This window comes from Nothoprocta perdicaria, unplaced genomic scaffold (assembly GCF_003342845.1).
Source record: "Nothoprocta perdicaria isolate Ctin4 unplaced genomic scaffold, notPer1 scaffold_41, whole genome shotgun sequence".
Lineage (NCBI taxonomy): Eukaryota > Metazoa > Chordata > Aves > Tinamiformes > Tinamidae > Nothoprocta > Nothoprocta perdicaria.
The window spans coordinates 3,402,463-3,426,847 of NW_020455655.1; the positions used below are offsets into that span (position 1 = coordinate 3,402,463).

The 24,385-nt window shown below is 40.6% G+C and overlaps 1 protein-coding gene across 1 annotated transcript in view; it reads right to left on the reverse strand.

The window, feature by feature from the left end:
- Nucleotides 1–24,385, reverse strand: part of FBN1 (fibrillin 1) — a 137,191-nt gene that overhangs the window by 70,083 nt on the left and 42,723 nt on the right. The window contains exons 6-14 of the mRNA XM_026045677.1: nucleotides 23,252–23,449; nucleotides 19,896–20,021; nucleotides 16,094–16,219; nucleotides 12,607–12,765; nucleotides 9,352–9,522; nucleotides 7,866–8,006; nucleotides 7,133–7,252; nucleotides 4,010–4,135; nucleotides 1,750–1,872 (exon numbers count right to left, since the gene is read on the reverse strand). Coding sequence (XP_025901462.1) covers nucleotides 1,750–1,872; nucleotides 4,010–4,135; nucleotides 7,133–7,252; nucleotides 7,866–8,006; nucleotides 9,352–9,522; nucleotides 12,607–12,765; nucleotides 16,094–16,219; nucleotides 19,896–20,021; nucleotides 23,252–23,449 — 1,290 coding nt within the window. The remainder of the gene's footprint in view (nucleotides 1–1,749; nucleotides 1,873–4,009; nucleotides 4,136–7,132; nucleotides 7,253–7,865; nucleotides 8,007–9,351; nucleotides 9,523–12,606; nucleotides 12,766–16,093; nucleotides 16,220–19,895; nucleotides 20,022–23,251; nucleotides 23,450–24,385) is intronic.

Here is a 24,385-nt window from a genome sequence, read left to right on the forward strand (position 1 = left end):
CTTTGATGCACAGAAGTAACAAGAAATGTTACTTCTGGGGCCAGAAACCCCTTTTTGGCTGAATCCACACTCCTGTTTAGCCAGGAGGTTCGCAAACAAGGCTGCAAAGTTGAGAATCCCAACTTTGAGTTTTAGGGAGTCTGAAGCAACTTATCAACCATATTCTTGGATGGTATTTCACTATACAGACAGACAGACAGAAAGAAGAAAAAAAGAAAAAAAAAAGAAAAAGAAAAAAAACCCCAGAGGATGTTCAAGGCAAATTAGGCAAAATCAAGATAAGAAGCTTCTGGGCTGAGCGTGCGTAAGCGAGTCCCAGAGTAACATCACTACTACTGACACACAGAGCAGCCAGGGGAACACAACTGGCTAATCCACCTCGGCCTGACAGGCTCTGAGCTCTACTCTGCCAAGTCTGAGACCAAGTCTGCCTTCCACCCCACACACAGGCCAGCTGGAAGAGAAGCCTTAAGGTACAGACATAAACCAAGCATCTGGAAATCTGGTGAGGGTGTAAATAAAGTTGATTGCTTTAAGTGTATATAGGCTGTGGCCAACACAGAGAGCATCTCTAAGCTCAGGAGACCTTGGCAAGTTTGAGAAATTGAAGGACAATTATTCCTTTTGATCAAAAAAAACGCTACTGCAAAACAAGAACAGGGTCTTCTGTCACACGAAATATGTGATTTTTCCCTGCTCCGTCCAAAAGGTTGGATAACACTGGCTTACACATTTAGTCCAAAAAATAYCAGATGCAAGAGGGGTTCCGGAAGTTTTACCAGATTTATTGGACTGGTTTGGATCTAAAGCCTATGTCTAGACATTCTGTAGTTCAGATCTAAGACGGGTACAGTGTTCAAGAAGCAAAGGATCCAAGCTAATTTACCTTTCATGTCAGCAACTCTCAAAAATAAATTAATTCAAACAAATACTCTTGTTACTGCTCCTCAGAGATGCTGCTGTGTGATCCAGTGTGACTTTTTTTAAAGAAAAATACTTTTGCTGCCTTCATTCCAAGAGTTAAAAGATCTAAAATTTTTCAAAAGTAAAAGTGTAAGTAACTTGGCACCACACTTGTTTACTCCTTATTTCAACTTCATCTCTGAGCCTATAAAACTTGTTGAAACACAAGGATTTATACACACAAACTTCCAGTTCTTAACAGGGCTGAACAGAAACTATGATGGACAAGAGTAGCAACCAATAGCTGCAGTGTCTCCCACCATGGGTGTTGCTGAGCTAGTGCAGCAAAAGGGACAGACAATGTTGCTGTGGTGCTCATGCTTGTGTCTTGGTCACACAAGGTGCTAGGGGCTCCTCGGAGATGCTGCACTGGCTAAGAACACTAAGCCAGGAATTGGAGAAAAACCTCAAGGAAGGCAAGGAGCCAGGATGTTTGGGTGGCCAAACACAGAAAATGTTAAGACAAAATACAAAAAGCAAGATATACTGGAGCCAAACTGCAGAAGACCTCATAGGCAAAAAAAAACCCCTCAGTGGTTTAGGTCAGATCACAGAGTCTTTGATCAAAGAATATTTCCCATTGGCTGGTTAGGGTTGTTGCTCAACACTGCGGAGAAGAAAGAATACTGTCTTGCACAATGAGCTGATTAAGAGAGCATATCTGACCAGAACTCTGCCCAGTTCTTCTTGTCCCCAAGGGTCACTGTGAGGAAATGAGGTGATTCTTGAAGCTACCAGAGGCATATGATTCACAAGCCTTGAGGACTTGTAGTTTGTTGAGCTCACCTCTGCAATAACGTCCATCAGATGCTAACTGGAAGCCTGGTTTACAGATGCATTTAAAACTGCCATCTTCATTAATGCACATTCCATTCAGGCACATGTTCCTTATGTTGCATTCATCCATATCTGAAAGGACACATAAAAGATAATGGTCACCACGATAAAGCAGAACGCCTACTGATTATATCCAAAAGATGTTAATTCCTTTTTATGGGTGTCAGGGGACATGATGAATGTGAACATATAATGGGACGCACTGCACTATACTAGAAGTTACATCAAAGCAATGATTCAGGTTTTACCAATGAATCATTAACACAAAAAAATACGCATATAAACATGACAAAGAATGAAAAACAGATGAGAGACTAGGCAGCTTAAGAACTGCCAGTTTTTAAAAAGTGAGAAAGCTGAAATTGAATAGAAGAGGTTCTGTAGTCTTGACATATATAAAAAGCAGATTAGCAGTAGTCTCCATTCAGAATGGCAAGCACAATTTTATGTTACTAAGAACACCCAAAAAGACAGGAGGAGGCATTTTTGTGGTGTGATTGCAAACTTTTGTAACCTCTCTTTGGTGACTCTAAAACTTGTGAGGTAGGAGAGTTCCACCACAGTGCTCAAGTATGTGGTAGAACTGTTAGCATGTTCACCATTGACTTCCATTAAAAAAAAAAAAGAGAAAAAAAAACAACAAAAACCATTGCAGGAGAGTACTTATTGACTAGCCATTGCTTTATACTGACATTATTCACTCTGAACTAATGCCACAGTAGGAAAAGATGGAGGACCCAGACATTGTTATTCTGAACACTCACAATCTGTCAGTCATATATTAAAAAAAAAAAAAAAAAAAAGAGGGGGGGGGAAGAGGTGGGAAGACAGAATAGAGAGAATACAGAAAAAACTGCCTTTTTTTTAAAAAAAAAAGATTTTATATCCCGTTCATCTTTACTTCATACAGACACAAATGAAGCCAAATCTAGACAATATGTCAAAAAAATCAGCCCATTTCATCTAAAGGACTATACACAGTTGCATTAAATTATGGCTCAAGCCTACAGTCTTTACATATTAGTGTGTGTGCACATGTATTCCTAAGAACAAAACTGCATTACAATGCCAGAGATGAAACTGTTTCATAAGTGGATGCAACAGACGTTCTGGCAACATATGCAATGGAATTAAAAACGTTTTACCAGACTGCCGATGTCCTGGTTCTTATTACTATTAGCACATGGTATTTGGTGGGAAAGAAAGAAACCGGGAATCAAGGGTTTTTTTTCCAAAATATGATCATTTCCAAATATATTTAGTCTATATAGTTACATAATTAGATATTTATAAAGAAGCCTATAGTGCAAAATCATATCGAAAAAAAGTCATGAAAAACAGTGTCTTAAAATGTCTGTCTCTACCAAGGATTAGCAGAATCACTACTAGCACATAAAATCACTAGATCATAACGACATTACAATATATTCAGAATCGTGCTATTTTCCTTAATATTGCAGCTGTCTTGGACAGAAATTACACTTCTAGACATAGTGTGTTTTCTTTTTACTTACAGGCTAAGTCAGACAAAAATAATTTATGACTTTAAAAAAAAAATCATATATCTATCCCAACCAAGAATTTTGGCATTAAGTCTTTGAGCTGAATCACTGAGATAGTATTCTGCCAAAAATGTTTCTAAGAACAGTGCTTGAAATTCCTTTAACGTATGAATAGATCATTGGGAACCCTCCCAAGGACCTTGGGAAGCATGATAAAGAACATTCTTCTTTTTCCCCACTTTGCTAAAGGTCTGGGAGGTAGGAACACATCAATTATGTTTACAAATCTTTCTTAAAACAGTTTTTACGGGTCAGACCAGACTTCATTTACATAAAGCACACTGCTGGTCACCCAGTAAGATCCCATAAAGCATGCTGCTAGACACACACTAAAAATCAGGCAGCATGTGATTTGTGCTCCAATTTAAAATGTACCACTCCCATCAAAGAAACTACATTCTGTGATAGTGGTATGTGCTATTTCTCCTGCTGGACAGACATCCTGTTGAGAACTGCCAAGCCAAGGCTCCAGAACTGGCTGCAAAAGACAGTTTACTTGCCCTCTCAGATACAGCAAACGGTATTTAGAAATCTGATTCTGTGTTCCTTCCCTTTCCCCCCACAAGAGGTCCTTTTATTTTTCACTGAAGTGAACAATCTCTTGGAACTGGAACTATTCACATGGAATTATTTCAGCAAAGTCTTACCTTCACAGTTCTTCCCATCAGCTGCCACTTGAAAGCCAGCATTACAAACACAGTGAAAGCTGCCATCTGTGTTTATGCATCGTCCGTTATTACAGATACGACCATTCTGTAAACATTCATCAATGTCTGAAAGTCAACCAAAAAGAAAAAGAAAATTTTGAGATTCTTTAACCCTATCTAGAAACTGTATTCACCAGAAAGTAACTTGMCTGATTTCCATAACTGAATGTTATGGAGGTGAAGAATGCTCTTCAGTTTGAAAAGTCAGGTTATCCTGCTAAATCACAATTCTTATCTTCTTAACTGTATTTTTACATTTCCCTTCCTTGTAGAAGTGTTTTGAACTAAAATAACTTTTGTTAGCTAACTCATGAAGAGAAGAAGATAACTAGTCTTTCACAGTTGCTTTATGCTACAAAAAGGTAAGAGGAAAGTTTGAGACTTTCCCACCTCAGAAGATTCCTCCTGCTCGTTTTATACCTGAAACATCAGCTCCTCATTTCCCCCTCTCTGCAGGAGGTGCTTGGCAAGTTCTCTGGAGGACCTAAACAGTGATATCACACAAGGCTGGCAGCTCTCCCTCTCCTTCAAATGAGGGGAGAGGAGATGCTGAGACAGACTGTCTAGACATTTTTTTAGATTGCTCAGTGTTCTTCAGCAAGGCCTGGACCATCTCCCAGAGATTCCTGCACAGAGGGGACTCTCCTCACAAAGACCTTGACCACTCCATGCAGCTGCATCCTCTATCACACGATCGTGCTGTTTGTCCAAGTCTCTGAAGATTCCCCAAGTGGGAAGGGAATTGCTGCACTCAGGAAGGAGCAGAGGAAAGAGCACCYTCCCAAAGTGTGTCCCTGCTGTTACACAGGTACCTAAGGGAGAACTGATTCCACTTGAAACGCTSAATTGACATTTGCTTTCTTAGATGTGTGCTACTGCTGGGAACGTGCTAAGAAACGCCTGAAAAATGCTCGTTCTGTAGGCCAGCCAAACAGGAGAGCTGAGGCAAGACCTGTTCAGGTGACAGCTGGCATCCCTCCGGATAGCTCAGAAGAGCAAACAGGCTTGAGTTGCCTTCCCTCACTTGATTACCTGGCATGACTGATCAGTACTGGGAAAAAAGGTTCTCTCCCGGCTTTGCTCCTTTCCTGCTCTTCCGCGGCACTCAGCTCTAAGYAGGCCTGGCTTCAGTTACTCTGCCAGCTGTTCTTCCTTAGGGGAGGCAGAAAACCCACACCAGCCCTTGAGGTTTTCCTGGCTTTTTACCTTTAGGGCTGGTTAGGCTCTTTCCCTTCACGTATCTGCTGTCAACTAAATCACGGTGCAGAAAGCTAACGCGGAATTTTGCTCTTCTTGATGTAGAGGAAGGTGACCAGTGATTCATTGCTTGTTTCTGTTACTTGTATAATTTTCAAAAATTGTGAAATAATGCGATTTTTTTTTCAGAGATACTTCCAAAAAATCAAAGCACCTTTCTCACTGAAATATTTGTTGTTATTGACATCTCCCCGTAAGGTGTGACCTCCTCTTCCACTGTGAAAGGTCAGGAAGATCACAGCAAACATTTTGCTACTTAAGCTTTGCCTCCCACACAGTTAAGCCTTTCACAGTTAACGTCACAAAATTTCCAATTTTTTCAGTTCCATTTTAGATCTCCTGCCATCAGAGACCGTGTTTTTGATCACTAATCACAACACTAAAAGCCTTATTCAGCTAGGAACTTAATTAACAAGCTCACTGAGCCAAAACCTGACCAAAATTTTAAGAAATCCAAATAACAGCCAAATCAGTAGCTTGCAATATAATCTGCATTTTTCACTCAGTTATCTGTTAGACTTATCCTGTAGAAGAAAACCACTCATGGAACTTCAGAGAAAGGAACAGATAAATATCTTGTCATTATGAGGACTGTGTTTTCCAAGAAGGGATGTAAGGGACATCTGACATATACAAAAACATATCAGCACAGGCACATCTGTGTGTGCAAAAATTAAAGCCTCAGTATACAAAGCAGTGATGCAAAGTAATTTTACAGCAAATGCTGATTTTGGCAGGCACCACTGCTATATGCACATTTGGCCAACCTCGTCCCATCTTTTTCCTGAACTGGTCCTTAGCAACTTCTCCAGTAAACAAAGATTCTGTGCATATTAGCGATTTTTGAACTGCCTGTCAAGCAAGCAGAGTCCCAATAAACTGCAAAGGAACTGCTAAGTGACCACACTTGAATGCCATTAAGCTACTGGGCTTCTGACAATCATGTGTTTGTTTAATGAATCAGTCAAATTAAAAGCGTGTGACAAATATGACTCATGAATAAATTCATCACCACAGCACTCCTTCGCCGCTGCTCAGATGAGCAATGAAGATGCTTCTGCAACTGTTTGGCAGCCAATTAGGTCAAACATTCCCAGTGACAAGCCACAGAGGCACTGCTCTACAAGTCTTCCTGGACTGGATGAAGTTTCTGTACCACAAATACCCCTTTCTGATTCACAAAAGAAAAATAACACATGCTAATACAGAGAACTTTCTTCTCTGGCTTTTTTGAAATGTCTGTGCCTAGCAGAGGGCTGAACAGCAAGGGGCTAAGCATTGGCCACCCCCATAACAGGAGAGGATGCAGACCAGTAGGATTGTCTGGTCTTGACAAGAGATCATTGTGGGGAATTCATAGGTCCCTCAGGTAGATTTTTCTATCTTTTACTACTTTTCCATATGTTATTTAAGTTTTTGTTGTTGTGGTCTATGTTGATTTATGTTTTGAACTGTGGGCAGAGAGGTTACAGAGCCCCCTCATATTTAACAGTTTTAGAAAGAACAATAAAACACACACACACAGACRAAACAAACAAAACACACCCTAAAAACAACCCCCAAATCTCTCTTCCACCTCAAAGCCAGAAAACGGGGCAAAGATAGTTTCTGCACAAGAGACTRTCTCTTTTTGATTTCAGTCTGTGAACAGGCAGCTCAGGTAGGTTAATTATTTTGAAAGAGCATTTTCACTGCCAAATTTGATTTATTAAAAAGCCTTATTTGACCCATCAGATTTTGCTTAACATATTTTCCCTTCCACCACATATACAATAGCACAGATATGGCTATAAAACTGTACTTTACCTCGGCACTCTGTTCTAGTTGCTGTACTCTGATATCCTACACGACACTGGCATATGTAGGAACCTTGGGTGTTCACACACTCTCCACTGATGCATGGATTCTTCTCACATTCATCAACATCTGTAAATTACAGAATGCATCTTACTGTCTTAGTATTTTGCCAACACATTGGTTGTAAGGTAGTCACATCTACAGGGTTTTGTAGTCAGAGACCTATCAGTCTGCAGTTTGTAAGGAAAGGGAGAATTAACTCTTGCATCTTTCATCAAGATCTTGCAGATTTCCAAAATTAAAGGACTCAAGAGTCCAGCACCATRCAGGCAAAAAAAGCATTTCTCAGGCAAAATGATAATCAGGCAAAAAAAGCATTTATGGGTCTCTCTAGGACTGGAGTCACGTTCCTGATGACTTTCTTTTTTAACAATAGTTCATTTGCACGCTCAAACTGCTGGCASATTTTCAAACAGGTTATTTTAAATTAGTAATAAACACATTATAGTTACTTTTTAGTAAAGTAAAAAATACTTCTGCATAATTTTGTGACAAGTTACAAGAAGTTAAACAATGTCTTAAAAACAAAATTGCTGTAAAATGAGTTTGCAGTTGAAAGTAATTACTTTTTCYCATCTTTGTAAATATGAAATCTATCAGAAAAAACAATTAGGGTTGTTACACTGTGTGGAAAATAAAACTCTCTTTTCCACTCTGTGCTTTACAGCAGAAAACTGCGTACCAATGCATTCCCCTCTAACATCCAGTTGGAATCCTTTGTTGCACTCGCAGCGGTAGCTCCCAGGAGTGGGAATACAGCGTCCGTTAAGGCAGAGATGTCGGAACATCTGGCAGTAGTCAGTGAAGTTCACTGACAAGATCACTGAAATAAGGAGAGTTGGAAAAATATTTTAGTAGTTCATCATAATCATTTTCTGCAACCTGCAGCTTGTGCAGCATGTTCCATCAAAAGTCAAGAGTTGCTTTCTATCTCAGTGCTAACTACATAACTATTCAGCATGGAGAGGGAGAAAACACTGCCTTCTCTCTGAGAGTTCTCTCTGAAAACAGCTAGGAACCAACTAGCTTTTCATTTTGACAATTGTTTTCCTCTTCTGCAGGACAAAAAAAATGACTGACTCTGCCCATATTTAGGCACAAATGGGGTGCAAGTCTCTGTGAGGATTCCAGTAAAAGCCAACATAGCAAGCATCAGTCAAGCAGTTGTTCAATTATCTCCATGTTTGCAGGTAGTAAAGAGAGAAGACAGGGGGTATAGACTCAAAAGCTGAGTCTACACATGCTTTGGCAGGCCARTGTGAGCTGGCTCTGCCCATGCTCCCAGATGACCAGAAACTGGGCAACTATCTCAGTGCAATATTAGGCTTATATTTGCACCTTGGGCTTATTAGCTAACCTTGGTGCTGAACCATGACTGAATAGTTTCAGTTGAAGGCAGTGCTATCAGAGCCTGCCTGCACTTGCACAGAGCATAGGCGAAATGGGCTTTTGTCTACTTGCCAAGTATTTGTGCCTATGCCACAGGATGACTTCAAGTGCCTGTTGTGGAATATGCAGGCACTTACTGWACAAGGGGCAAAATATGTAACCTGCTGGTATCCTGGCTCTGGCTTCCTCCTTCTCTAGGGAAACCTAACTTACTCCATCTTTTTCCTGAAAGAGGTTGTTCTTCACATTGGCTCAGCCTCAGTGACCAGCAGACTAGTACTTTTACTTGCCTATTTCCTACTTAACCAAGCAAGAGCGAATAAAACAACTTGACAATAGCTGCTTTCTCCTAACCAAGTCCTACCAGTAGTCACTATAACTGAGTTGAAGAGCTACTTATGTTTATTAGTGCTGATATGCAGCAAACCTCACAATATCATTAAGATAATATAGCTAATACCAAATCCACTGAATACCAAATCCATTCTGAAATATTCTGAAATATTCTGAAATAATACAACACAATCTGTGTAAATAAAGTGAGAAAGCAATGTTAGAATCCGAACCTAACAGGGAAGACAGTACCAATAAGGTACATTTGCTGTGAGATACGTGGCTACATGTAGTTACGATTAGAATATGCAGAGAGAAATTAGACAGATACCAAAACAAAGCAAGAGATAAGAGCAGCTGCAAGGAGCAAGTTGCTCCTAAAAATGCATGTTTTCAAAGAAGCTAAATACAAAYAGTGCAGGAAAAGGTTAGTGTTTGATGCTTACCATGACTTGGTGGAGCACGAGATGGATATACAATTTCTGGATGAGGGCCGACAGGAGGGTAACCACGAGGAGGAAGGACTGTATCAGGAGGGATAACACCAGGACGGGCTGGGGGAAGTTCGGGTCTTGCTGGCAGCATAGCAGCAACAGAGCACAATTTCCGATACTCATCTGCAACATGAAAACAGGAATGCCGATTTAGACTAATACAGTCACTTAATTTAGACTAATACACTCCACTTAACCAAACCAATCCCCTTTTCATACAGTGAAATCTTCTACCTCCTCATACTAGCCACAGCAAATCTTAAATAACCTGAAAAATTGGAGGCTATGGTAGTTTCCTTCATAGTAAGAAGCTTAGTTCTGCTTATCAAGTAGTAAAAGAAGGAAGCCATGCAGATTGTCAAAAGACTGCTAACAGAAAGACAACGTTATTGACAGTCTGTATTTGGAAGTTTAACACTGAGGSGGGGAACTGATTCTAATCTATCGAGTCTACTTTAAGGCAATATCTTGGACAAATTCAGTGGTAAGTTCATCTAAAGAAGAACTTTTGGACTTGATCCCAAGTTAGTTTATACTAAACTTGCTACAGAGTTAGAAAAGAGAAAAAATGGAAAAATTCTGGTTTCAACTCATCTCTTAAAACTTTGCTCCCTTAAAGTATAAACATAAGCAATGAGGCAAAACTAATTAAAGAATGAATATACTAACACTACTCTACTGTGAATATAAGGTTTGTCAATAAAAGCAGAAGCCAAATGAGGTGCAATCAAAGGAGTCTAGACAAAGAGCAACCGAGTCCGATCCACACTGAGTTCACCCTTCCCCAGCGGATGGGAAAATGATCTATTTTGCCCTAAGCACAGTCTGTGCTCCATGTTATACATTCTCCTATTGTTTGTCTCTGTAAGTGGCATCTGCCCTACTGCCCCATTTTTCCTCCTGCACCCAACTCTTTTGTCTTCAGCAAGTGTGGGGCTGGAATGCACAATCCAAAGAATGTGCAAAGAGTATTGCAATTAAAGGCCACATTTCCAGCTGACCTAATTCATAACCACAATTCACGTGTATACAAATAACTGTTTGTGCAGTCAGTATCTTTCCACTTCAAAATTTTCAAGTTTATGGTAGGAGAGGGGAATTACATAACGAAAAAGAAATGCTGAAGTGATTAATTAATTTCTGAAATACTATATTGAATTAAAAATAAAAATAAATTCAATGTGCAGAGAACTATAGTAGGTATTTCAGCCTTCAGCACTTCCATCATCTCATGGATTTCCACCTTTATTCCAACTATTTTCACCTTCAAAACAAATTAGATACTTTTCCTTAATCACAGAGACTTTGACAAACAAACATGATAAGATTCTGCTTTTCCTTAATATGATTCTTGCATTTATTTTAATTMTTTTCAGTGATCAGTTGGTTTCATAYGTCATTGTACTTCCCTCTGTTGTTTGCTAGCGATTTTAACCTTTAAATCTTTCCYGATAATACACATTTTTATACTCATTTTGTTATGTTATTTTGTTTAAATTTGTTTTGTTATAACAGCTTTGCSTTATGCCTATTCATAAGCTGAACCTGCTCTYAGCAAGTGGTCTGTCTGTCAGCCTCCAATATATAAGTCTCTGTTAATGATGGTGTTTTTAATAGTCAATTCTCTTCTCAAACATTCCCTAGAATTCTTCTTGCTCATTTTGAAAGAAACATTTTTTTTCTTTCTTTTTTTCTTACTCTAGATTGGTAACGTCCAATTACCCAAAGCCAATCCACCAAGAGCACAGGCCTTCCATATGAAAAGAAGCCAGAGCCCTGTGGCTGACCATCCACTGAACGGAGTTAGGGCACTAAGAGGAACCGTTCAGGTGAGGACACGACTAAGTCTCTGAGATAGCACTTTTAAAGTATTTGTAGTGTCAGTGCTAAACCCCCTCATTCTGCATAAACAATTACTGCTGTGCTGTGCAATGAGATACAGTGCAAGCCCCTTTTTATTGCAACTCTAATCTCCACGTGTWATTTCTAGCAATAAACAACCCATTTTATAGCAGCATCTGGGTCTGCTGCTCACACTGGATATGCAACCACTTGGTTACACTATATAGCTACTTTATATTGCAGTAAATTTCCCCTTCAGAGTTAAAGAGACTTTGACTCACTGGTGTCTTTCACTCAGAGCTCTTGATCTCTTGGGATATGTTGAAGAGTGACTAAACCTGACTGAGTAAGGATAGCAGGACATTGCAAGGCCCTTCGAAGGATTTCAAAGCACTTTTCGAGAGACAGAAACTTACTGTCTTATTTTATATCCTAAGTCAGAAAAACAGTGGCATGTAACTATAGTCTGGAAGACATGGATTTATGAGTCAGGAAGTCCTGGCTTCTAATGCCCTCCCCATCGCTTGTCTCAGCCTGTGGCCCTGGCCAAATGACTTCACTTTTCCATTCAATTTATTCAACAGTTAGATATGGTTAATCAGCAAATATGTAAAGAAAACAGAGCGYATGTTAAGTAAAGCTTCCTCTTCTTCTTTCCACCAGATGAACATCAGAGATTAGACTGTTTTTTTAGCATTATTCTAGTCAGTTCTGGATATTTAACATTTTTAACCTCTGTTGAGCTCTCCCCAGTCATCCTCAAGCTTCTTGTATCCTCTTTTTTGCCAAAAGCCTCTTTCCTCCACTCTCTCACATCTAGTTTCACCATCTGCTCACCATCTTCTCTAAATTCAAATTTACCATTATCTGGGGATCTCTATACATAGTGAGGCAATAAAGTACAAAATATATTTTGGAGACAGTCAGTGGAGATATGTAATTTAAATAAAATCATGTTTGCTATTAAATTTAAGGAAATAAATGGCACCTCAGGAAACTGAGCATGACAAAGAAGAAAACCACATTTCCTGGTGGAAAAAATATCCAGAGGAAATAAGGATCTATTAGAAGGRTCTGGAGAAACCTGAAGCTACACATCATTTTGAAAAAGCAATGCAAATCAAACGTGCTCATCTAGGATACAAAACGTTCACTAACAGATAAATTCCTCTGCTTATGTCGGCGTGCGATGCTGAGCAATGTCCTATAGTTCAACCCTGGCTGGACTACACAGTCTCCAGAGGTGCCTTCCARCCTCAGTCATTTCRCATGACTCTCTTTGTAAGGAAAATTTTACTGGCAAAGGCAAATGACTGCCTAATTCCGTGATCTATGACCCTTGTAAGAGCAGAGGTGGATTCATACCGGTAGATCTGATGGGGCACATTTCGGGAGCGCTCACAGCACCAGAGGACCAGCAGCGCCCRCTGTCACAGCAACACTGCATTTTGGACATGGGCTGGGGAAGCTGATTGCCGCAGCGCCCGTTCGTCAGAGTAGAGAAGCAGTATCCAGGACGCACGTCTATCAAGAGAAAGGAAAGGATATGTAATCATGACTTCAACGAAGTATATGACTTTTAAAGAAGAAAAAGGTACTGCTTTTCTTGGTAGGTTGCAGAAAAATAGCATTTCTAACATTACAACAATTAGAAAGTAGAAGACAGATAACCTGAAAAGACATAGAGAATATTTGGACAAAGTGGGATTTACTGTAGCTGTAATGTCCCTATATGAAAGCTGAAGTGACAATAACAAATTACAGTTGGATATATAGCTAAAATAAGCTTCAGTGCCCTCAAAGAATTCCAGTGTGATTACTGTTAAAAATAGTACCAGATCAGGTCTATTTAACCCTAGGTTTCAAAGAAATTGATGGAGGGCAACCAATGTTCCTAAAACACTAATTATTTTGCATCGGTCCTGACTTCTTCAGTTCACAGTGATTTGACAAAATACAGACTTGCAAGCAAGGAAGAGTAAAGCAGCTCGCCTGGTGCCATCACATGGTTTATGGAGATGGGTTAGACTCCTGTCTGAAAAAGGCAAGAATGTGCTGTACAAAGAACATCCTGAACCCAGATTTCATATACTCAGCTCAAATAACATGTTATAGAGATCTCCTAGCTTAGAGAAGGGGCTGAAAATGTGGAAAGCAATAAATAATAAACAGCATTATCTGAAGCTTTGAGCAATGGGTTCACAACAAATGTCACATCTTTTCTAATTCCATGTAAGCTCTGGTGCGATTTGATGCTGCATGATAAACCAGATCATGTTTGTTTCTACAGAACAAAAATATTTGCTGTCAAAYGGTAGAGGAAAAAGTTGCAGACATAACATTACAACATCAGTCACCATTCCCTAAAGAAACAGTATCTCAGTTATCCAAGGCATGATGGAGCCATCTAATAACTGTGGTTTTCAGAGTTTACTAGCTATTCTAGTGGATATAAAAAAGCAGGGAAGTTTCTTTTTATTTTGAAGAAATTGATATATAGAGGCATGTTGGGAGAGTCTGTGAAGGTTCTGCCTTTTATTAGCTGGAACTCTGAGCACAGATATTACTGGTAGTACAGGGGAGGGGGTCAGCTGGCCTTTGCTTCCCAACTCTAGAGTTAGGTTATTCTTAAAGGAAAATCTGAAATGCAGAAGATCTAGTCAGTTGTGTTACTGGTCCTTCATTTCCTCCTGGTCCCCAAACACATACACTCCTTAATCTACCATTTCAAAAGAGAAGAAGGCTTTGGTGTGGATGCTGTACCCTGCATCTGTGGCAAGCTTTGCAGATGCTCAGGGTGATGGGCAGTGTGTGGTAAGGAAGGGCTCTATCATCATCCTTTGCAATTCATCCTTCTCAGATTTGGTAAAGATTACTTTTTAAAGCCTCTGAGAGCAGTAATGGGCAAGAGGAGTGGAAAGGCTCTACAAAAGGCCTGGCCAGAGGAAGGAGACAGAGACACAAAGTGGGCAAGAACAGCAGGAAAAAACAGATTGTTTCAGAAACACAGTTTTCCAATAAAAAAATAAAAAGAAACAAAGAAAAAAAAAAAAAAGAGACAGAGAGAGAGTGAGAGAGAAGGCAATCACACAGTAACATTCTGAGCAAATGAACTTATGCCAGCTGGAGGTGTTAACCAACAGCTCTCTTCACAGTGGACTATACACTTGGGTGGAAATGTCCTGCTTTTGTTTCTCCTCTTCAGCTTTCTGGTGCTATCTGGTGCTTTGTCTATTTCAATTTTTAAGGTTTGTAATAGTGGAACTCCCATTTGGCTCCAAAGCTGCTTAGCTCGAGTCCCATAAGGGACAGGTTCCTCAGAAGCACTTCCTCATCTCTAGCAGAATAGACATGTTCAGCTAACACTTCGCCCTTAAGAGTGGCATGTGGTCTTTAAATAAACACTACATGTTTTGTCCAGTTCTAGAACAGATTTGGGCTCTATCCCTATCAATATGGCAAGTATGCAGTCTGCATTCTAGACAAATCCAAAGTATTTACAGATAATTAATAGTGCTTCCTATTTAGCACATTTTGACTTGGACATGAAGCCAAAATTTTAATGATGGCTCATGGCCTGGCATATTATTTAACATAGCCTGTCATCATTTAAATACCCAGTTCTTTCACTAAACTATTTCAGCCCAGAAATAGAGTGGGTAAAAAAACATCAGAAAACAGGAGTATAACATGGGCATGAATGTGGCACAAATTTAACTGAGCAATGAGTATTAAAAAAAGTAGAAATCAGAGAGAAATATCGAACCTCTGTACAAGTTCATTACTATATAAAGGAGTATCTTTTCCATAAAATTAAGTACATGCAGTAATCARTAATGCACACGGTCCTTTAGGAGCCACAAATCTGTAGCAAGATAAACAATGCTCCTTTGGCATTTTCAGTGTACAGTATGTATCTTACCCATCAAAGTGCTCATCTTGATAATAAAGGAAATAGAGTTCATTTCTTATAACCTACTGAAATAGACCAGTACCATTCAAAATGAGTCATATATCAAACTACTTCCAGATTTCCAGGGGAAATTTGTTACTTTTCTCTGAGAAGTCATTTTCGCCAATCTTCTTCCAYATGCTTTTCTACAAAAGATGCTAGTACATGAAGATGTCTTGAACTGCTATGCTGTCAATGTCTATAAGCTTCTGAGCACACAAGCCAAGACTGTGGAAATTACATTTTTCCTTAAATGACAATAAATGCTCACAAATCACCAGTAACAGTGGGGGAAAAAAATGTAATCACTGCTTAAAAATGTCACTTAATTCACACAGTCCTCTGGTTCTCAAGTTTGGAATATCAGTCTTGCCCTATAAAGTAAAAGCTACACAGAACAGCAATGCTAAATCATCACCATCACAGAAACAGCTACAAATGTCTCCTTTTCCTTTAAAGAAAAATATATGAATTAAGGTCATAACAGCTGGAAGAAGCTGGGAGAAAAAAAGCAGAGAGGGGGAGAGCTGAATTATTTTCCTACTCAGATAAGTTTGCTTTTTTAAATGACTGCTGAATAGAACATGCTCTAAGTCAGAAACTAACATGACAGARTAAGAATATCATGGAGAACTGTTACTGTAAGGCAAAAAACATGACAGAAAAATGCTAATAAGAAAAACGTGAGGGAAGGTCACAATGAAAGAAGAGGGAAAGAGGAAACCTCCCACTAATAAGAAACTCACTTCAAAAAACAGACAGGCACATGATGTACTTGACATAAACAAATGATTTCAAGAATATCTCGTGTTGAAATACATTTCTGGTACAATGTTATTCATTTCAGAGATCCATGAAGACTCATGGCACCTATTGTTTTATCATTCACAGTATTCTCACCTATGCACTTTAAGCCGTCAGGAGCTGTATAAAACCCTGGTGGACACTTGCAGAAGTAACTGCTAACTGTGTTTGAACACTCTCCTCCATCACAGATTCCAGGAATGGTGCTGCATTCATCAATATCTTCAAGAAAAAAAAAAGGGGGAGGGGGAGCAGGGACAGGTTAGTTCTTTCAACAGGATATACATTTTATAATAACTACTAGTAATCAAATTCTTTGTRGTCCCTTAAGAGCAAAACCAGCAGTTGCGAATATGGATCAGGCTCTTATTTTGTCAAACATTTTATAAACACAAGTGAAACAGAATTCAAAATCATATCTCCAAACCRCAAAAAAAGGGTTTGTTAAACTACTTAATGATGGATGAAAATTACCCTGGSGGTTTACTAACTGTAAGTAAACCATGACCTCTCGAATTCAAACCTGCAAACTAGAATCCTCAAACCTGTTTGAAGAATCTTGCTGTGGCACCTGTAGTGACYACAGTGACCAGGGAGCTCTGCACTTACACCTCACACTAACTCCAACAGCTCAGTGTCTCGTAACACTGGACAATCATCCAATACAGACTTGTGCTGAGGTACAGCACCTACTGAATGGCCCACCCCACTTCTCAGGGCCTTTTTAGAAGTATTGACCAGTCAAACACTGTTTAAGTAATCCCATCTGACAGGATTATAGTTCAAAGGCTGACTGCAGGCAACAAAGATTACCGTTCCCACCTCCTCCTTTAAGTGAATGTTCTGAAGTTTCAATAAATTTCTAGACAGAAACTGAAACATTGACCACAGAAAGCAGGACACAAGTCAAGCACTGTCCATAACTTGCCTAAATTTTGTCATCAATTTTAAATTAAAATTCATATTGTGAGTGAAATCATTAAGAAATACTGATCTATATACTAAGCAATCATCATAGATTTAATGCAGAGAAATTTTCAAAACTTGCCTAAAAAGATAACAAATTCCTTCTTATACGTGATCATTCCTGCTTACACAGAGGGGATTTGCACTGTCCTTCCAGAGCTACGAGCTTACAGTATCTACAGCCATGCAAATACCAAACCTGTGCCAGCCCCTAATGCTCCTTAATTACTCTCAGTCCCCAGCCTGTGACAAGAAGCTCTTTCCCCTGGTTTCCCATGACTTGTCTTACAACTCAGCTGCACCTACTTAGCACTGCTCCCATCTTCTAGGAACCTGGAGCCCAGCTGAGCTTAAGGACAGCTCACTTTTTCCTCCGTGCCTACAAGAACCACCAGCAAAGCTCACTGGAAAGGGAGGCTGCTCTTCAGAGAGCTGTGGGTGATGAGTGGCTGTTGTGGGCGCCCACCACCAGCACGTAGCTCTCCTGACAGAGAGAGCCCTGTGAGCAGTAACGGCACCGCAGGGTGCTCTCCGACCGCTCCTCCAGAGACCGGCGGACAGACACACACATGGCTGTAATAATGATTTCACCAACCGCAAACATTTCTGAGATGAAGCACTGCAACACCACCCAACACGCCAAGGCAAGAAGTGAATAATATTTTAGTCATTTCCAATGATTGGAGGAATTTAAATGTAACGCCTAAATTGGGATTTGGCCCCAACAGATGGGGGAAACACCCGAAGTCCCACAGGACCATTAAGGAGCTTCTTAGCAAGCAGAGAGCATCTTAGCTCTACTCCTCCTTTGCAGAGGATAATAAAAAATTGACCAATTCCTCTTCGCCTAGGTAACGAACTGGATGCTCAAGCACCACTGTGGGACTTGGTTTTGTGGGAGAGGAGCATAGGGACCAAGGGCGGCCCACACACAGGGTGACCAAACGTATAGTCACGTATAGCACCATCGGGTCCCGGGTACTCGCACTCTCCCCARCATCAGCGCTTGCTGTCGTGATGTGGGTCACATTCCTCACTTGGGTGTAGTGGAGGGGTGTGACTTTTTGTTCAGTGCTACTTAGAGGGTGTTGCCAAAGCCTCCAGCCCGAGTGCCCCGGGAGCTCTGCTAAGAGACTTTTGGCTTCTGCTCCAGGATTATGCTCCGCAGGAGTCCCAAAAGTCTCAGTGACAAAAAATGTGGAAATTAGGTTTTGGTCTGAATAGAGGCCTTAATTAACAGAGAAAAATGCAGTTGTAAGTGGATCAGATTCAAGCATCTTCTGACTCAAATTTACCAGTGTTTATCTGAAAGTTAGTGTTGCCACAGTTTATATAGAGTCTGACCTTTTTAAAAGCAAAATCACCACTCTTTATTTTAGGGTTGAGCCTAACCCAAACAGTATTTCATTATTTATATTAGTGTTGACATTAATATAAGCAATATTGTCACTGTTAAGCATGCAAGTTTTATAAAGGTAAGTACACTTGATGTGCTCACAGCAAAAATTACTCCCACATCACCACCAAACCACACTTAATCTCAGCATTAACGCAACTAGAACAGGAATGGTGATATGAAACAATGCAACACTTAAAATCTAGTTCTCCACCACCTGTTCTAATGCACAGACCACTGCCCTACAGTCTCATTTCCTCTCTTGTTCTGCTATCTCATTACATCTCTGTTGTGATCTGTGCTCTTCAGTGAAGGACAGTATCGATAAACTAACAGGTTGCTCCCCATTCCAATAGACTAGTGACCAAGAATCCTGATATGCTTTACAAATGCCACATCAGTGAAGTCGATCTGCAAGTAGAGATTTACACAGGATGATACTTGATTTCAGAATCTGGCCCCTATCTAATGAGACATATTGGTTAAAAGAGATTTTTATAGTAAATCAAATCATAAAAACTACAGAAATGCTGGCTGGGAGGGACCTTTGGAGGTTTCTAGTCCAACTTCCCACTTGGCAAAGGATYACCACTGACACTAAGATCGGATCAGCCGTGGTCTATCTGTATYTTTAAAACCTCTGAAGATGGTGATTCCACCAGTGAAACTAGTGACTTGTTCTAGTGCTGTCAATCTGCTTCCGGACAAGCAAAAATAATCTTAAATTCTGGTGGTCATTCTTCATCAATGATAAATCATTATCTTTCCTGAGTGCTTGATTGGCAGGTAATAAATGCTCGCCAAGCACTCAGGAAGCTATTGAGGATGTTAAGAAAACACTCCGGGGCCAGATCCTCTACTGTAGTCAGTCACTGTAACAGCTGACAATGCCAGTGATTTACACTCAAATTTTCCCCTCTGAAATCAGGATTGCAGTATCTCTTCCTCATTATTACATTACAAGCAGGGTAGATTTCCACATCAATAGCTAGCACCTGCCATCCTTCCAAACCAGGATCCCCAGGGAAGACAGAGAAAAAATGTTTGGTCTTTCTTTGCATCTGCAGCTATATGGATGAGTTCATAGCTTAGCTGTRCAGTCCTCACTCAGCAATGTCAAACTCTCACTAATATCAAGTATCATTTACCAGAGTAGGTGGGGATGTGTTTAACTTCCCCAACATATACACTTTCTGATACAAAAAAAATCAGACACATGTGCTTTGAACATTTCTAAAGCAATGTATCAGTTAAAAATATTTTTACTTTTAATGTTTAWTTTATTTCAGATGTACCTTTTAGTCTGTAAAATACTACATGAAAAATAAGGTCTGGAAAAAGCTGCAGGTCTAATATTAAAGGTCCTCTGTTTCAGGAGAAAGGACCATTATTTACATTTGTTATGAAAAATATTATTTGAATACTCAAGGCAAAAAGACATCACAAAATCTGTGACAAACAACAATAAAGCCAACAAAGCTGTCTCCCAAAATATTTACCCCTTTATTTGCAGAAGAAAGTTCTGTAAGTTCTTACCATCACATTTTTGTGTCACTTCATTAAACTTGTGTCCAGCTGGGCATTTGCACTCAAAAGATCCAACAGTATTAATGCAATTTCCCCCTTGACAGATCCCAGGGATGGCTTGGCATTCATCCACATCTATCATATAAAAAAGGAAAAAACACCTATTTTTAATTCATTTCCCAAGAACAGCCATAATAATTTGTCTACACAGAAATTAAGTAAATATGCTTAAATCCATTCTTCACCCATCAAAATATTACACACGCTTGTGAAGAAAGACACTAATTTTGAAACCACCCTACACGAAGTATGATTAAGTACAGTTCTCTAAATATTTTCTGCAAGAAATCACATTGTTATTATTGTTTCAGACATTAAACATTTAACTGCTATTGCTTTGTTTTTCCARAACATCTGGGGAATGATGGTACACAGAACACAGCCTGCCAAAACCCAGGGCCCTTTAAAGACAGGCACCCAAAACGATTTGCCACTTGGAAAATCCTGGCAATTCTGTTGAGTACAAAACCTGCCTGAGCAGATCCTGGAGCCTGGATGAGCCAAGCAGGTCCCTCTGTCCCTATCATGTGCAGCTCCTGGGACTCCTGGAGGGGACTGTACAGTCATTACTGATCAAAGTGATTAACTCTTCACTCTGGTAAGATGAGGCACCAGTGGCTGTGAGTTGTGGCCAGGAGTTTCACAGCCATAACTAATGTCTTGAGAAGCACCAATAATGACATTAGACACTCATAATTTTGTTTTGCATTTTACTGTCTACGTCTCCCTTTTTGCTTTTAATTTCTCACTCAGGAAAATAAAATGATGAAGATGATAGCACAGGCTAGGTAGGAAGCACAAGACAAATGTTTTGAAAGGGCCCCGGGTTTTGGCCTAAGAACTCGAGCAGCTCCATAACACACGTGTCGTGGCCAAGTGCAGAAGTGCTGCTGTGACTCGGGAACTGCTAGAGGAGGAGGAAGCGCCACAGTGCAGGCCATGGACGTCCTGCTCAGTCCCCTGGGACAGCCCTGTGGCTGCTGCTCCCTCTCCCCCTGGAGCAAACACAGAGCTCATCCCCTGAACAGACAACCCCAAATTCTTCCCGATGCCCATTGCCCCAGGGGCACCAGCGGCTGCTGGCAAAACCTGATTTCTTTAGTGCCTGAGCTTCTCCCTGGGATTGGTTTCTACACAGGGACACAAGTTGAAAGAGATGGTGCCTTCCAATCTCCTTTATAAATCCCAGAGCGCCAGCTGTAACACGTCTTGTAGTCTGAAAAGCAAAATACGACGTCTGTACAAAAGGCCAAGAGGCAATTTCCCTGGGAGTAGGAAGTCTCGCTGATGCCAAGGGGCAGATTCGTACCACATAGCAGAGCATTATGTAAAGATCCCCGAGCCRCCCGAATCAGGTTGGGAAGCGCGGGCGGCAGAGCCGCTCCAGCGGGTGCCGGAGTTCGCGCGGGTGCCTGGAGGCCCAGGGAGCTGTGGCACCCGCCGCGAGGCTGCTGGGCTCTCCCTAACGCGCTGAGCAGTGTTTGAATAACAATAACCATGCCAAACTTCATGGCTCGGTACGGACTTAAAAAAAAATATAGAACTCATGCTCCTGAGTCACAGCGTCTGTTTCAAAATCCCACCTTTTGGCTTTTGTTTTTGTACTTTGTATCTTTAAAAATTTCAGCTGTGATATTAATTTAACTTTCGGCCAGACAGACRAAGTCAAACTGTGGGCAGCAATATTTACTTTTTAGAACAAACTTGCCCCCACCCCCTCCGTTTCATTTTTTTCTGATTCGTCCACACAGTAACAACGGTTTCGTCTCTTCAGAGAACCTGGATTTTATTTAACCTGCTTTCCTTTATTTAGATTGAATATGGATGTGAAATCCCTGAAATGTCTTCAGTCTAAATGAATGTTATCTGATTTCAAAAGGACTGGATTTAGGACAATTGCATGAAAAATAAAGCTAATATGTGGTTCCATAGCAAATCTGTCGAAATTATGACCACATTACAGGAGAGCAGATCAACTGGAAAGTACAAGTCAAACATACAGGGCCAAAACTGTTGGCACCATGTACAGATTAACATAAATGCAGCTGCATGCTAAGAAATGTGCATAGAGCAGAGACAGCCCATGTGAAACCATCGGAGAGGCCACCACAGCTTCTCCATGACCCAGGCAGGAGGGATACGAGCAGGGGTGGCACGAGGTCAGGGGCGTGGGCCACATCTTCACGCACATAAAATCTCTGRACTGTCCAGAACTCAGTTCACAGATTGCTGCACAGTTTAGCCCTGACCCTTAGCAGCGAGGTGGGGAGAACGCTGTGGAGCGGCTGAGGTTACAGGCCGGTACATCACGTAGCCTACACAAACATGCCCATCTCACAGCTCATCGTGCCTGTCTGCAGGCACCAGCACTTGGACTTGGCCTGGGAGGGAGGATAACTACATTTTTATTGCAATGGAATGCCTTGAAGTTCTTTGCAGGAATTTTGTGATTAAACGAAATTACCAATAAACTTATAATCTTTATCTCCCTCATTTTCAAAAAGCACTATATCTTATTTGAAAATGTTAGACAGATCAAAATAAGCTAGTCCCAAAGATACGGCCCTGGGAATTTATAATCTACATCAGTTTAATACATAGCTGCCCCTGTTAACTTTCTCCTGTTTCCTGCCAGACATCCAGACAATAAAAGAATTTATACAGCTGGAAGTATTAGAATAAAAGCCAAAAGCAGTGTAAGGACTTTCTATGGTAAGGCATGCTCAGAAAGAAGCAAGCAACATCTGGGTGGATTTTACGATTTGAAACAAATGCAAATGCACTTCCAAAATTTTATAAAATATATAATAATGCATTTCAAATGGCACAACATGCACTTTTTTTCCAGGTCGAAGCAATGTAGCTCAAGAGATAAGACACTCCAGATGAATCCAAAACCAACAATTCTGAGCTAAAAAAAGCTCACAGCAGATAAATGGAGCAGCATCATAACAGATTGATTTCTGCATGTTTTGAGTGCTGTTTGAAGCTGATTAAATTCTTCCATGGAAAGRTCTGGTGGTACCCACAGGAAAGCACCCTTGCAGAACCAAGCCAATGTGCTGCTGGCAGTGAAAATTCATTAAGGTGCTGGCCGCTCTCACATGACCTCAGTTGCTAATGTACTCACTTGAACATCGGGCACTCACTGAATCATGAAGTAATGTATCTGACAGTGTTTTTCCATTCTTCACACATATAGCAGAGAATGCCTTAGGACAGGTTATTCACAGCAGTGTAACTCAATTAACATTAATCCAGTAACAATTTCATCAGCTTTTGGGGAAGCTTTGCTGCTCACTTACCTTGACAGGCTCCGGTTCGAATGTTTGGAATGAAGCCTCGGCGGCAGGGATGYGGCTGGGCAGGACACATTTCGCAGGGGTGGCCCCAGGCTCTCCCCACGGTCGCACAGCACAGGGTTTTTGTGCAGACTATTCCACTGAGCTGTCCTTGGCACATCTGGTTAGTCACCAACGTGAAGCACGGGCCAGTCCTATAATCTGTGCCAAAGACAGGAAACCTAATCAGCATCACAACACAAACACATGACAAAATTCCTAATAAAAAAATAACGGCAACAGACTTGGCAAGCCTTCTGCACATAAATTTCCCACCTTATTCAACAATTTCAYTCGCCAGTGTTGTATTGAGGATTTTTGTCAAGTTTACTTGCCTTTCAAATCTACTGAGAAAAAGCAGATCTGTGAACTGTTTTACCAGGAATACTAGATACTTAAGATTCTCCAGGTCCCCTTGCAGCTTGGTTTAATCTCAGTTTGGGAGGTCTTTTCGCCAGATTGAATACAGTTTGTTTAAATATTCAGCACATTAATTAAAATAATACTGATAAAAGAGTTAGGATATGTTTATTTCCACAGTGTTGTTCTCGAGTGAGTCTCAAGGGATGGGAATACAGACTACAGGAAGTTTTTTGAGGACAGTTTTCACTGTTATTCAGTCATATGCTGTACCAGATATATGGGTAAGCTCTGCCTACAGCTGAATGGAGGGCATGTGGAACACATCTGCTTTGATTTGTTTATGGTAGGACAGGCCGCTTATCCAACAGACAGAATTAAACTAAGACGTTAATATAATACTAGTAGGCTTTATTTTGTTCCATTCTCCAAGGGCAACAACCAAACAGTGGTACTGCCAGTTCCCCCGTCTCCTGCACATCCGGGGTGCTCACTCCAGCTAATTCTTCACCAATGACCCTAAACTGTTTTCCTGTGCAGCAGATCAGAGTCCAGCATCTCGAAAGGAGAGCCAGCAAATTATGGACCTGAAGTTCATCTGTGCTGAAATAGTTACCAGCTGACTGAGCCAAGGTCACTGAACAGTCCACGCTGCCTTGTAGTGATGACATCATAAATTCCTCCAATTTCCATGCCACTTCCCAACATTGTTAACAACTAATTGTTTCCACCAGACCA